Source organism: Medicago sativa, chromosome 4 (genome assembly GCF_051527215.1).
Source record: "Medicago sativa cultivar Bolivia chromosome 4, Bolivia_mono, whole genome shotgun sequence".
In the NCBI taxonomy this organism is placed as follows: domain Eukaryota; kingdom Viridiplantae; phylum Streptophyta; class Magnoliopsida; order Fabales; family Fabaceae; genus Medicago; species Medicago sativa.
In genome coordinates this window covers 48,318,242-48,334,879 of record NC_140752.1, presented here as the reverse complement: position 1 = coordinate 48,334,879, position 16,638 = coordinate 48,318,242, and the positions used below count along the sequence as shown (strand labels likewise).

The following is a 16,638-nucleotide window of genomic DNA, read 5'->3' as shown; positions in this document are numbered from 1 at the left end:
AATGTATACAATTAATCTAATTCACATCAATCATATGGATCATATAAGCTATTGCCTAATCAACTCACACATTCATCATTTCAAAGTATAGGCAAAGAAACCACAAAATTAAAGAAATCATCAAATCGCATACATAAAATTCACACTTCATTATTTTCACCAAAATAAACATCAACAATTAAAATCACCAAGTGTACAAGTATCACCAAGAATAAAAAAACATCATGTACACATATTCACACAATTCACATATTTCATCAATTACATGAATCACCAAGTTTCACCAATGCACATAATCACCAAGCACATATTAAAATGATTCACATAATTCACCAATGCAAATATTCACATAGACTCAGATGTATGCAATGCGCCTAGACACGACTCTATATGCATGTGGTACCGGTCATCGTCAAGGTCGTCACCTCAAGATACAAAAGTATCATAGTCATCATCATTTTGAATACAAAGTATTCAGTCATCTTCTTTGGATATAAATATCCTAGTAATCTTCATTGGATATAAATATACTAAAAATTATAATGCATGACTCCCAATGCACAGGTTCAACAACAAATTCATCATCATTTTCGTCTTCATTTTTCATACATGCATTCAACATCAATATCGTCATCATTTTTGCATGTAATAATTCAACAACATAATTCATCACCAACATAATCAACACCTAAACAGAATCATGTTTATCACCAAACATTCATCAAATAGTCATCACCAAAAAGATACACCTTCACCTCATAATTCACATGTCATATTCGACAAAAGTCAACACTAAACTATCAGTTTAAAATCACCGAAGAATCATCATCAACGACTATCATTAACAATAATCAACTCAAGAATGAACAAATTCGAAGTCACATTTTGCACCCAAGACAAACCATTATCCAAATCTTTACATTCAATATATTAGACACCCAATCATAATCAATTTATCCACATTCTATCATACTAACATGAATTTAAAGTCTCCTACAAGTTATTCAACCATAAGGTATTAATTTGACAAAGTTCGTCTAAGTTTATGAAAACTAGCATTTTCCGAGTATCCCACCAAAATCAAAATAACCAAGACTTAACACCTCAACTGAGTATATACACAATTCACATATGCGTGCAGTAGGATATACATATACATTTCATAGGCCAATCCCGATAAACTCCAAAATTCGCCTAAGTTCATCTCATAATTAATCCTTTCAATTTCAAACAATGCAAGACCTCATTAAACCTTTTATACAAAGTTATTTCTTTCATAAAAACACCCCTTGATGGTTAGGATAAAGTCCCTACACTTAGGAATAAGTTTGGAAGCATTTAGAACGAAGAAAAATGTGTTTCGAAGGTTTAGAACAGGGCGTAATCGATTACAGAAAAGGCCCAATTGATTACACATTTCAGCAAGCAAAATCTAGGGACAGAAGACTTGTGTAATCGATTACACATATGGTGCAATCGATTACACCAGTTCAGGATACATAAAAATTTGTTTTTCCAGCTTTTCAAGTGCGAATTTTCACTAAAAATCACTTTTGAACAACTTAATACAACTCCAAAACTTCCAAATCAATTCCAAACTTAATCAACCAACAACTTTTCACTAAAAATCACTTTTCAATAAACAACAACAACCTTCATCACAACAACACCATTAGAGATACCCAAGGCATGAATCTTCATCAACAACACAACACAACATCATTCAAAGCATAATTTTATGAATTCATCAACAGTTAACAACAACAATTTCATTCTTACCATTTTAATCAAAAATCATCAAAACAACTTATCAACAACAACAACCATGAGTTTTAAGCACATAACACATCAATTTCATGAAGTTTATCATACCCTTAAATTCACATGAATTAAGAGCACGAATTTCATCATCAAAATTCACAAAAGTCACAATTAACATAAAAGCAGCACTTAAACCCATAATTGAAAATAAGAGATTATATCTTAATTATGAAAAGGTAACCATCCCCCTTACCTCTAGCTTGGAAAATCTTTACTATGGCTTCACTTTAGCTCCCCCAAGTCTCTAGCCTCTTCCTTTCTTCAAGTTTTCCTTCTTTCTAACCCTTTCTCTATTCTTCACCTCTTTAGATCTATTTTCTCTTTCTCTCAAAATATCTGTGAAATGAGTAAATGAATATAAAGACCTAATTTTCTAACAAGTGTTGTGTTTATATAGTCACTTTTCAAATGGGCTTTGTTTCTAATTGTCTTAATGGACTCAATATTCTTAACAACTAATTCTCCAAAGTTACTACTCTCTTAAACCGTCAAATAACGAATAATTACCATCTCTAAATAATTAACCCAACTCACTAGTGACTTAGTAAAGATAATTACTCCCACTTAAAACACCAAAAATAACCATCTTAATAAAACGACTAATTTACCTTTGCTCACCAAATGACAAAAATACCCCTGAGTCTAAAAATGACTAAAATACTCTTCTATGCCAAAATCCACTAATCCTGAATTAAATACACACAAAGACAAATAGTCACACACAAGCACATATAAACACATATATAATAAATAATTAAAATAATTCTAGCGAAAAGCAGGCTACTACACAAACTACATCTTAAATGGCTTGCATTCTCCCGATAGTAGTAGTGGCATTGCACTTGTAGATAAGTGGTTGAAGTTTCTGGACATGGGTCACATCGTTGCAACTTATTACAATATGCCTGTAGTGGAGTTGACAAATCCCGAAATCTGAACTTTGGAAGCTTTTTTCCACTTAGAGGGGTGCCACCGCCTACGCAAACAACCTCATCATGTGTTTAGGCTTAATTCTCAATCATTTTGCTCATTTTTTTGAAAGATGGTTGTCCACTACATCCATCATCTACGAAGTGGAAGCTACACGAGCGAAGAGACATCATCATGAAAATTTTAGTATTTTGATCAACAAACTTGGTTCCAAGACCTCATGAACATTGAAAAAGGAGACAAATTGTCCCTACCGAAAAAAGAGTCAAACCAAGTCAATCCAATTTTGTGTGACGCTCCTAAAAAAGCAAAGGACGAATTTCAATTTATTGCAAAAAATAAAGATGATTCAATTTCACTTGATGTGATATGACTGATTTTTTGTCGGTGTTCATCCTTTTTCAAGTTGATATTACACCGACATTTTTTTTGTTGTCGATATTGAAACGCCAAATTTTTGTGCCCAATATATAACTAACATTATATGCCCAATAACCAAATTTATGTGATTGGTTATTAATGTTTCCGCATTTAATACAAATATATGTTTGTTTTATCAATAACCTACTTTACTTTTCATTTTATTTTATTTTATTTTATTCTGATATTTGATATTTCATAAAATTTAATGAAGTTAAACATGTCTGAAGATGCGCAGATTAAAGCTCATGTCCAATACTCTGCTTTCAAGAAGACGATTAGGATTTTTCTAACTCTAACCAACACTCTGGATGAGTTGAAGGCACAACTTAACAAATATTTTGTCTATCTTGGGGAAAATCATTTTACATGTCACGTATTTGTTCAGATGCCATGTGTAAACATGCGGGCAGTCGGGCAGATAAAGATGAAGACATGTGGAAAACGTTTTATTATCCTTGGGTTGTTCGTGACGATAGCGACATAGAATTTATATATATGTCGATGGTTGAAAATAATATCTTATATCTTTGTGTTCGATCCAACTACGTATGTCCAGAATTTCAATAGAGATTTCATGTAATATGTTGTTTTTTATACCTTATAATGCACTTTTATTGAAGTTCAAACATTCATGTAATTTTAACGTAATGCCGAAATGATTTAATCCTGGTCATGTGAAAGGTCATGCATTGTTCTTGTTTATGAGTGACTATAATTGGTGTATAGATTGTATTGTGTATCTTTGTGTTCGATCCAACTGCGTATGTCTAGAATTTCAATAGAGATTTCATGTAATATGTTGTTTTTTATACCTAATAATGCAATTTTATTGAAATCAAACATTCATGTAATTTTAACGTAATGCCGAAATGATTTAATCATGGTCATGTGAAAGGTCATGCATTGTTCTTGTTTATGGGTGACTATAATTGGTGTATAGATTATATTGTGTCTGCAATTGTTGTTTTAAATTACGGGTGATAAATAAATCATTATTTGGCTTGATTCTTAAAACAAAACATGTTGTCTGCATAAATGATCTCAACGACAGCTAACTACCGTTGTAAGATATCCGGCGGCAGCAAACTGTCATTGCAGAGTAACTGACGGCAGCTAACTGTCGTTGGGGTTATAATCATCATTTTATGATGTTTCTAAGCAAACTTTGAAGTGGGAAAAGCAATTTTCTAAAAAATTTGTGAAGGCAACGGTTACTTGCCGTTGGGATAGCGACAATTTACTACTACTGGTTCCGAACGATAGTTAACTACAACTGGAGTTAATTGAGGAATTTTACACTTGGATCGTAAGGTATGCTTGCAAGTTTACAATCAAATAATTATATTTCCTTATGATCTTCTCAACATAGTGAGATTGATCAAAAAAATTCTCTTTTCTGATTTGGTAATCTTGGAACCAAGAATTACTTCAACTTCGCCTAGGTCTTTCTTATCAATGTTAATGATTTCTCATAATTTATAGCATGAATCTTTGAACCAAATATGAGCAAGTCGTCTACATATGATCATGCAAATGTTGTTTCCTTTTAGTAAAAAATACATTTGTCACTTTCATTCACTTTATACTCAATCGATAGCATTAGAATGCCAAATTTTTCATGTCATTCCTCTGGAGTTTATTTTTGGACCATACAAAGAATTATCTAACTTACAGACCTTATTTTCTTGTCCATGAATCACAAAAACTCAGGTTGTTCCATATAGATATTTCTTCTTCTAGTTCACCGTTTAATGAGGCAACTTTCACATCCATTTGATGTACTATCAAAGTTAAGAACAACGGCTAAAGGTACTAGCACCCTTGTGGATAAGATTCTAATGACTGGTGACTAAGTGTCGAAGAAATCTATATTTTTTCTTTTTGCCTAAAACCTTTTTCTACAAGGTGAACCTTGTATTTAGCAACCGAACCATCAGGTTTTAGTTTCCTTTTCCAAAATCCAAATACAACCGATTGTTTGCAACCATGAGACAAGTCAACTAAGAGTCATGTTTTGTTTGACTCTAGAGAATCTATTTCATCGTTTATTGATTTTTTTTCAAATGTTAGCATCTAATGAAGACAAAGCTTCTTGAAGGCCAAATGGATCCTCTTCCAATATACAAACCATATAATTAGATTTATACTCTTTAACTATTCTTGCTTTCTTACCTCTTCGAGGTTCTATAACATATCGTACAACATTTTAATTATTTCTGATTACTGGAATGTGATCAGATATAGTGACCCACTAGCTCTTAGTTGTGCTCTCACTAGCACCCCTACTAGTGACCCCACTTTTATTTATTTAAAGGGGTATTTATTTACATAGATATCGACATCGTTTAATTCTGTACTCACTTTAACATTTGGGTCATAAAAGTACTCTTTACTCTTTCAATCTTTTTGTACTTGAAAAGAAATTAAAAAGTCAAAATGGTGGAACAATACATTGCAAAACATAGGGACTGAAGTTCGAACCCTATATTTCCTACTTATTGAACGTTATATTACTTGACTAAAATAATTAAAAAGTTATTTAAAATAGGGTTAATTAAGTAAATAGTCCCTATAAATATTCAGAATTTTGTTTTTAGTCCCTACAAAATAAAATCACACTTTTTAGTCCCTATAAAATTTTCCATCAATATTTTTAGTCCCTATAAAATTTTCCATCATCATTTTTAGTCCCTATAAAATTTTTCCATCATCATTTTTAGTCCCTAAAATGCTTAAGGAAATTGTCACAGGGACTAAAAAGTGTGATTTTATTTTGTAGGGACTAAAAACAAAACTGTGAATATTTATAGGGACTAAAAACTTAATTAACCCTTTAAAATATACTTTCTAACGTTATGTGTTCGATTCTCTATAAATGTTGAGAAATGATATTTTGACAACCACTTTTGGACAACTTTTGGACAACTTTCTCTCTCATACTCACATGATTCTCTTATTCTCTCTCTTCCTTTTTCTCTCTCCATTGTTTTTGACCAATAAGAAGAGAGAAAAACAAGGTTGTCAACAAAGTTGTCATCAAATGGATGTCAAAATATCATTACTCATAAATGTTTTATGAATCTTGATGTTTACATATGATGAAGCTTGTATCGACAACTCTTAAGATCCGACTTAACATTCTAAACTTTTCATTATGTAATAAGGTTACTTTTTAATTCAATCTTATGCGATAATTCATTACCAAAAAACAACTATTGCTAAAATTACTTGTTCAAAAAAAAAAACTATTGCTAAAATTAAAGCCCAAGCACCTAAAAGATCCCTGGTGCTGGTCTTAAACCAAAAAATATATAAAATAAAAATAGGAGCTATATTCCCTCAAAATAAAAATAAAAAACAGGAGCTATATATATTCACGGTCACTTTCTTCTTTAAGTTGCCACATTTTGTGTACGGTTTACACAGTCCACGTGTAGTAATCTAGCTTAAATTCTTCAAGCTTAGTTAACTTGCATTGGATATATATGTATAATAACTTAATTTGGCAACTAAAAAATGGTCAATATAAGTTAACTTAATTAGAATGCAAGACAAAATTTGAGTTAACTTATTAACTTGTCTAATTTGCAAGTTAAACGTGCAGTGTATAGAAGCTGGATTTAATTATGAGTTCTGCTTTGTTCAATGTTGTTAACATTTATGGCAATGCACTTTACTTATTCTAGTAGTTAGCAATATTTCTTAAGGTCATCCCGTGCAATTTGAACTATAATGGCCGGTCACGATGAAAAGTCTAAAATACCCTTTGAATTCCTGGATACATGAGGGAAATTAAATCCTTGCAATAGCACATTGATGCAGCTGTATATACTTGACTATTCAATGAAGATGGAATCATTAGTATAATATATAACTTTTTTTTGTGTGTTAACTCTCCCTATTTCAAGAAAAAGAGATCATTGTAATCGAGAGTTCGAATAAGAGGTAAGTAGAGTCTGGCAAAAAATTGTTTCATACAGGAATCAAATTCAGGTTCTTCTGAATAATTCGTCTTTAGTAGAACTTTATTAACCACTTGAGTCAAATTGTTTAGTTTGCACAGTATAAAATTTTATAATAATAAAAAAACTTTTGAAAAATGTTCATAGATGTAATATTTTATAAATTTTATTTAAAATTATGAGAATTTACCTTCAAACTCTTTCTATGTATGACAATAAGTTATGTTTGGATAAATAATTTAATTAGTAGCTTATATTTCATAAACAGTACTTAACATATAAGCTTTTATGAATAAGCTATTTATTATAACTTAATAAAATAAATCCAATACATTTCCATAATATGAGTTCTTTTTATAAGCTATACTAGAGAGTTTAAGAAAATAAGTGAATGAAACTAAAAAATTCTCATTTCAACTTATTTTCACAAGCTATCTAGTATATTAGCTTATAAAATTGTTTCATAAGTTCTCTTAATAGTGTCACAAATGCTTATTTCAGTAGATAAGCTCAAATAATCCAATATAGTGAGCCCGTGTACATTTATGGTAGAACTGTACTAGAAGAAATTAAATAGTTAGATGGACGAACGTGAGAGGTCCAATGTGACACCAAAAATCGCATGCACACTGGGATTTTTATGCATTCTTCTATAGTAAGTAGCTTATGCTTTTTAACTTTATTAGGGTCAAATAATAGAAAAAACTCTAAAATTAATTCCATTATACTCTTCCTCATGTGCATGCAAGCTCTCTCAACTTTTACCACTTTTGCGGCGTCAACTTCTCCCCCAACATCTTATTATAAACCCCTATATCTCCAACTTCATTTTCTACCAACATACCAAATTAAACACAAGAAAATATAACACATTTCTTCTTCTTATAAGTCTTTTACTATCTCTTTCAACTGGCAAAGCCATGGGGTTCCTAAAAGCAATAATAATTATAGCAATAACCATGGCTTTGTCCCTCACTATCACAATGAAAACCATCACACAAAACGAACCTAAACCGGCATCGGTTCATCGCGATTCTCTCTCCCAAGGGAAACAACCACTAATCCTCCATGAGAAAAACAAGTTTCTCCCTTCAAAGAGGGTAAGTCGCCTCCTAGCTCAAAACCCTAATGCACCTATTCATTGTCACAAGCAAGATGAGATTTGCGACTTATATGGCGCCAAGAACGCTACATGTTGCAACAACAAGTGCATTGATTTGGGATATGATAAGCATAATTGTGGTGCATGCAAGAAGCATTGCAAGTACACTCAAACATGTTGTAGAGGAGCATGTATTGAGACAAACTATGATAAGAGGCATTGTGGAGGGTGCAATATTCGTTGTGAAATTGGTCAGTATTGTGTCTATGGAATGTGCGGTTACGCATAAGATATTATTTATTGAGTCTCCAATATAGGGTCTTATATCATATTATTTATTATACGAGGTATGTGATTTTATTAAAAATATTCAATAAAAGAAACCACATTTGTGGTGGTATACTCAAATAAATTATTGATATTATATAATTGTTGCTGCTTAAATTTGCAGTCTTCATGTGTTTCTTAAAGTAAAGTGATATTCCTAACCACGTACAAGAAAATAAGTTGAATATATATTTATATTTGTTATTGGAATATTAAAAGTTTTGTAGTTCTGTCTCTCAGTTACTTTTTGGTACACATGTTGTTGAATATTAATGGTTTTAATATGCAATTGTGTAATATATATATATATATATATATATATATATATATATATATATATATATATATATATATATATATATATATATCAGTTTTAGAGATATTCTATTTTGAATTAAAGTTTTCTTTAATCCCTTTAAAACCATAACAATTTAAATTTAGTCCATATGTGCATAAACTTTATTCAACTTTAATTTCTATTTTCAGATAAAATACAACTCTGGACCAATGAGTAGTCCTTATAAAATAAAAATATGAGCTAAATTTAAAAAAACAAATAATCCTAATTGAAAAGTTCAACAATGAGCTTTTGAGATAAAGAGAAAAATATGATGTATTTCTACTATTGTTCTTTTTTTTTTTTTGAAAGGGTATTTCTACTATTGTTGTAATCCGTTGTATTAAGTTTAGATTGTACCTTAATGTGCTCTACGTAGATTATACTATCATTCATAATTACCATAAGCTTTACACCTAATTTTAATTTTAATTAATTAGTTTGAAAGTTGTTGCAAAAGACCCTATTTAGGACTATATCAACAACAACAACAACAACAACAAAAAACCCTATTGTAAGTGTTTTAATAAAATATTAAAGCATATTTCAAATTTCGCCATTACAGCCTCTCATATATAAAATAGTGAATTTTACATTTATTAAGAGTTCAATTAAGTGCAATAATATATATATATATATATATATATATATATATATATATATATATAAGTCTATAGATTTTTAAAAATGTTTTTTATATGCTCATAGAAATGATCAGTTATTGAAAAATATAATAGTTAAATTTACTTATATTTAATGCTATCGAATACGAACAACACAATGATATTGAAGGAGTGATCTGCATGCTCCAGGTGAATTGTATTGTTGTACCAAACAGTTTTCAAAGCCTTCGGGGAAATTTGGTAAATTTATGACGACTACAATTCAAAAAAAGTCAAATTGTCAATGTAGGTTGCAGGATAGACAATCAAAGTGCCATGGATCTGAAAACATATTAAAATTGAGATTTTGACTAGCAAAGGGTACCTTTAATTCACAACTAATTACAGTAACTTGTTTCTTGGTTTTCCTCGAAATTAGCGTAAGATAACGTGTATGTCGCATTTCACATGCATTTCTTGGTCTTGGAGCATGCACCATATCACGTAATATTAGGAAATAGTAGTACCCAATAACGCTACTCCTTTTTTTTTTGGTTACACAATAACGCTACTCCTTTGTTAGAAGTTATTGTCGCCAAAATCTTTCCCCTTCAATGTATGAACTCAACATATAATTTGAGTTAGATGGTTAGGAGGGTTTTTAGTTGATAGGTTTAATGTTACAAGCGCATAGTTAGAGATCGAAGAAAAGTATGAACTTAAAACGATAAAGTAAAAAGGAAAAGAAAACAAGGCACAAAGTATGTAAAAGGAGAAAATATACCAATATAGATATGTTTGAGTTTCATACATCGTTCTTTAAATGTTGTTAACAAGAAGTTATCATGTAAGGGAGGATGTGTTATCTATAGGCATAGTTTTATTGAGCAGAAATGAACTCATTTGCATGAATTTTATTTTATTATTATAGACCGAAAAATAAACTAACTCCTAATATGCATGAGTGTCATGAGTCTTCTAACCTTCAAGTGGTCTTCTTTTGCAATTGGTCCTTTTGATATTTGAATACTTGGCGTTGAAGAACATATATTTGATTGATTGCTTGAAAAACTTTTTCAACACACTTCATATGGAAGCTTTTAGAAGTGACACAGTTTTGAAATCTTCAAGTAACCCTGGAAGTTACATTTTAACTCTTCTTTATGAACGAAGGACTTCGAACTTTGGATTGTTCTTGATGTTCGAGGAAAAGGATAGTAGTTCGATCGGAATACAGTAATTTAAAAGTTGCTTCTAATATGGATGCTCGCAGATCTGGATTATGTGTTCAATATGATGATCCAAATTAATCCAACCTATATTTTGTTTGAGTTAGTTGATTAAATCCAACTCAATTTGAATGTTCGAAGTGGTTTGGTTCAGGTATCGAGTTTATAATTTCTAATCTGTTAAAAAAAATTATTTTTTAATTTTTACTATATAGTTTAAGACTTTTATTTATTAATTAAAAAATGTTTAAATCAAATTTCACTTGAACTTGAGAAGGCTAAGTCAATATTGACGTTTTTGATTAAATCAAATTTATCAAGTTGATTAAAAAATGTTTAAATACAAAATTGACGTGGATTAAAACAATTTCACTTGAGTCCTAAATTTAATCCGATCAATTTTAATTTCACGTCAGCGAAGGCAAAGTCAAAATTGGTCTTGGGGCCAAAACTGCCAAAGATCCAATACATAGGAGGCTATTTTCTATTTTAATTAGTTAGGGGTCAAAAATCGCAACTTTTGGAAAGACAGGGGGCCAAAAGTGCAATTAAGCCAAAAATAAATAAATAAATAACACTCATTTTGTTTTTCCTCTCCTTTTTCAACCCGTAAAAAAATTTCATAGCAACTCAAGGGTACATGTCCTATCACTTAGGATGAAGTAAATAGGCAATTACCCTTCACAAATTGTAAATTTCGTCAATTACCTTTCTGAAATTAACAAAACTTCAATTACTCCTCTGAAATTGCACAACGTTAATCAACTTACCCCATCCGTCAAATTTTTCTGTTAGTCAACATGACTTTTTGCAAATATCCCCCTGAAGTTTTACACTTATGTGCAAAATGCCCCCTGAACTTGAAATTTTTTATTTATTTTTGCCTTATCCTTAAAAGTGATTGCATTATCACTGAATTGTGGAGCATATTAGCTAAGTTTTGACGGTATACAACCATATATGTTCCCCGAAACGATCAAACATTAATCATGTATTAGAGCCTAATGATATGAAAGTCAGCATAACAAACTACAACCACACCTGTCAAATGGAGATTAATGCATGACATACATAATGAAGCACATAAATGACATATGATTAACATAACCACGAATTACCAAGATGTCAAAATATATGGCTTTACTATTACTAATTTCTTCCTTTGACTCTATTGAGTTGTCTTCTGCTGGAAAATGAGAAGATGCACCAATCTGAGGCAAGAAAGCTAGCATATTCTCCCCCCATATGTTGAAGAGATCATTTCGTTAAAAGTTCTAATTTTTCATTCAGAGAGGACTTTCAAGTGGCAACACAAAGCTGACAATCTTAGGAAGTTGTGATTGTTCTACTTTCTATAATATATTCTTATTCTTACTATACAATCTAAACCATCTCAAATCTGGTAAATAAGAAAAATCTATATCTGAAACTATTCTAAACCATCTCATTATGTTTGGAATATTAGATTGTAATATTGTAGAGTTTATAGTATTAAAATTAATTGTTAATTGTTTGCCTTTAATATCTTTTGAGTTAAGGATAAGAAGAAAAAAAAAATCAAGCTCAGGGGGCATTTTGCACATAAGTGCAAAACTTCAGAGGGTATTTGCAAAACGTTATGTTGACTAACATAATAATTTGACGGAGGGGGTAAATTGATTAACGTTGTGCAATTTCAGGGGGGGTAATTGAAATTTTGTTAATTTCAGGGAGGGTAATTAACGAAACTTACAATTTCGGGGGGAGGGGGAGGTAATTGTCTATTTACTCCTGAGGATGAGTGAATAATATCATTATCCAACTCAAGGCTACATAACTCATTGATGCAAAAAAATCACTGAAACTTCATCAGGTGAAACTCTAATAACTTGAAATCTGCATTTTTGCAAACATGCACATTAACATCTAGAGGCACATTATTAACATATAATGACATATTAACATTTGATGATGGTATAAAAATCAAAGATACATAGACATATAGTATCATAAATATATAGCGTCATATAAAAAGTAAATCAAGAAAGATAATTAGGAACATGTTGACATATATTAATACATGTAAACAATTTATCATTAGGTAAGAAATATAGACATACAACAATTATACATGTTGTCGGCCCTTAGAAACATATTCACATCACCATAAGTCACATAATGAGTCACATATAGACTTATATGAATGCATGATACACTTGTTACACTTTCACTGGACACTTCTAAAATCACATTGATACATGTAGACCTCTCACAATTCAACTCTTATATCACACACATTTCAGAGACAACTCTTACTTGATTGATACAACTACTTACATGGCTACACTATGATCCAACAAAGATGACACACCAAAACACTAAAAGGTTGCTCTATTTTTCTCCATAATCGCGGCGCCCCCTCATGTCACTTAGGAATACCCCACCCCCACCCCTCCTTCAATGCACCCTTGTGAGTGTTGGAACAAAATTGGATTTGTACAACGCCTCCAAAATTTTGATAATAACAAAGTATTGAAGAACAATTGAATATGCTAATACAAAATTTTAGATATATTGAATAATGTATGTATCTAGTCAAGAACTTAAACCAAATACATATCTAAAAAGTAAATTGTTTCTTGTAAATAGGACCGGAGGGAGTATTCAAGTGTGCAAGACCACAAATTAAAATTTATAGTGTAAAATCAAGTTTTGATCCTTGATGACAGGTCATCTTACGTTATTCTTAGCATAATAGAGGTGTATTACAGCAATTGTTTTGAATTCGGGATATTTGTAATGTTTTCTATATTTGTGTCATATAATTATATTTTTCCCGAAAAATAGCAATTCTAGGGTGTTTTGATGTAATTCACAAAGAAATCATGCAAATCGGCAAAGCAAGACATCTGAAGACTATTGAAGACATTGGGATGATCATGAAGATGATTCAAGATGCCTCATATGATATTAAAAAAGGAGGAATTTTGTTCCCAAGTCCCAAGACATCTTATATGAAAGCAAACGTCAAAAAAGATGAAGAAACAATTATTTACACGCAAGAAAATACATTGGCATGCCCAGGCGCCCCGAGTATGGGCTAGTGATACAAATCCGCAAGCATACGGTTCTATCGAGTAGTAAAAAGTTATCGTTCCTCAGAGAGTTTATATGAATACAAATCTTGTTTTTAGTTGTGATTAGCTGGAAAGATTAAGTTTAATAATTCAATGGTTTCTAGGTTTTAAAATTCAGATTAAAAAGTGTCGTGGGATTATTGGTTCATCATAATGCCATATCATAAACATTCCCTATCTATTTCCTTATTTTATGTTTAATTCATTTTTTAAGACAATATTTTCATAGGTATTTTATGTTTCCTTTCATAATACATGAATGTATCTCAATAACAATCAAACATATTCTCATGGTTAATTATTATTGAGACCCTTTAAGTTTAAATCTTATTGTCTTAAGACTCACAAAACTATTCTCATGTTTTGTTCATCTTGCCTAATCTCATTTGTTCTAATATCAATCTTCACCTTTCGCTAATTCGATTGATATTTGATATAAGACTTAAAAATGATGAGATTAGATTAGAAAAGAATTTAAATAAAATAAGGTTCTAGACTTGGTTTGAATAGGATTTACTCATTAGACTATTCCAACAATCTCAAGAGTAAAAAATATACCCACTCATGATCATTGTAGACAAGGGATATAAATTAAAAGATATAGAATAAAAAGACATTAAAGTAAAATATTGGAAGATAAATTGCAGGAAGGTAAAGAACAAGGAAGTAAAGTGCAGAAATTTAGAACAAAAAGAACTTAGAACAAGTGTAAAACTTTTGACTTCTCTAGAGTAAAGTTACAAGCATTCCAAGATGTTTACAACTCTAATATTATCTCTATTTATAGCCTAGAACCTCAGACAAGACTTTAAACTCAGATTACATGGCATTAATAGGAAAATTCCACGAGTTTTCAACAATAAAAACTGACTGCATAACATGCACGGTCGTGCTGGTGAGGCACATAACCGTGTCTTCTTTCAAAACGCCCAAAACTAAACAACTGAAGGGGCGCACGACCGTGCAGCTAGGGAGCACGGTCCATGTGTGACACTCTATTCCCCTGCGCACGACCACTAGAAAAATGAAGCACGACTAGTACAATTTTAGGCACGGCCGTGCCACTTGAAAATTTGCTTCTTTCTTGATTTTTCTTCTTTTTCTTGGTTCTTTATCCATGCTTTTGTTCCAAACAAACCGTTATTCGTTATTTTGACTCTGAAAACATAACAAAGACTTTGAAGTAAAATAACTCTAACACAATATTAAAACACACTAATTTTTATTGAAATTTGAAGTTAAAAACAGCATAAACTACAACTTATCAGCTAGGTGCCCCAAGTGTACAGAAAATTGCACTTGGGCGCCTCGAGTATGTGCCAGGTGCCGCGAGTATTGGAAAAATACACTTGGGTGCCCAACCCTGCGTCCTGAGCATGGGAAATGTGGGCTAGAACTACTTTTTGCTGCTTTTGAGTGGAAAAAACATGTTTTTAAGCCCAACTTTACGTGGAAACTCTCCCTATAAATACCACTCCTCTCATTCGTAATTTCTCATTCATTCAGAATGAAGCGGTTAAAGAGGAAGGCAAGCACTAGGAACTTCAAAGGAGAAATTTCTCTCCTGACTCAAAGTCTCTACGGTATGTTTTATTTCTTCTGTAATTTGTCTTTAGTTACCATGAGTAACTAAATCTTTTTTGGATAGGGTTCTAAGATGAACCTCGATTATGTTTGTTGGATACTTTATTTAATTTAAATTCTTTATTCAGTTATTTTTGGAATCTTAATCATTTTACTATCGTGCGCAAGATTTGTCTCCTCTGAAGCAAACCACTCTGAGATAACGATACTCAGGAAGGTGACATACCTAATATTGGTTCATACATGCCTTAATCAGGAAGTAACTAAGATAACGAATACAATAATTAGCGAAACACATTGACTTCATGACTTAAATCAGCCCAGTAACTTCACTCTTCTTTCATCCTTTGTAAGGTAGACAAGACATGGATGCCCGTTTGTAGAACTATCGAGAGGGAAAGTGTGTTGATGTCCTTCTAAGATTCAATAGATGAAGGTACCTTTAGGACGTGGGAATTTATAGACCCTAATATTCGTTATTGTTTCAAATACCTCTATGAAAGTAAGAACCTTCACGTACCTCGACACCCGGATGTGTATCTCCCTACAGGATTGACAACCCTAAACACTGAAACCCGTAGAAACTCCGTTGGAAGGTTGCAACTGACAGCTGGAGGGCTATGAACCCAAACCTCTGAGAGAGTAAGACCCGACATGTACGTACTCGTGTGATCAACAAATGCAACTTGACAGCTGGTAGGTAGTAGAACCACATGAACTCATCACTTAGATAGAAAACGCTAAATACTAAATAAGGGTTGATTGTTAAATAATTCAAACAAATGAATAATGAGTCTAACCGCCGCTAATATTCTATAATCAAAACAGGTCAATCTTGCTCTACTCCAAACAGATCAAATAGCATAACCCATTTACACTTTATCTTTTATTTTATTGTTTTTTTATTGTTCCCAAATAATTAACACAAATTCCCTAGTTGGAACGACAAACCCTGTGGAACGATACTCTACTTACACTTTATTACTTGGTAAACGATTTGACACACTTTGCCTAAATCCAACCATCAAGTTTTTGGCGCTGTTGCTGGGGATTGTTGATATTTTCACATTTTATTTTCTGTCATTTATTTTTCCATTCTAAATATTCAAAAATACCAAAATAATAAGTCCTTATTGAGTCGTTATTAGGGGTCTAGTTTAATTATTAGGTAGTTTTTTTTTCTTTAGTTGTTACTGACGTATTTT

The 16,638-nt window shown here is 31.6% G+C and overlaps 1 protein-coding gene across 1 annotated transcript; it reads left to right on the top strand.

The window, feature by feature from the left end:
• The first annotated feature begins 7,975 nt into the window (after window positions 1–7,975).
• Window positions 7,976–8,752, top strand: LOC146929466 (stigma-specific STIG1-like protein 3). The gene has a single exon (XM_085708237.1). It carries the CDS (start codon window positions 8,057–8,059, stop codon window positions 8,525–8,527), a length of 471 nt encoding a protein of 156 aa, XP_085564363.1. The 5' UTR covers window positions 7,976–8,056; the 3' UTR covers window positions 8,528–8,752.
• Window positions 8,753–16,638: the final 7,886 nt, after the last annotated feature.

Coding starts and splice junctions, on each gene's coding strand:
- LOC146929466 (XM_085708237.1), top strand. CDS start 8,057: ATGGGGTTCCTAAAAGCAATAATAATTATAGCAATAACCATGGCTTTG.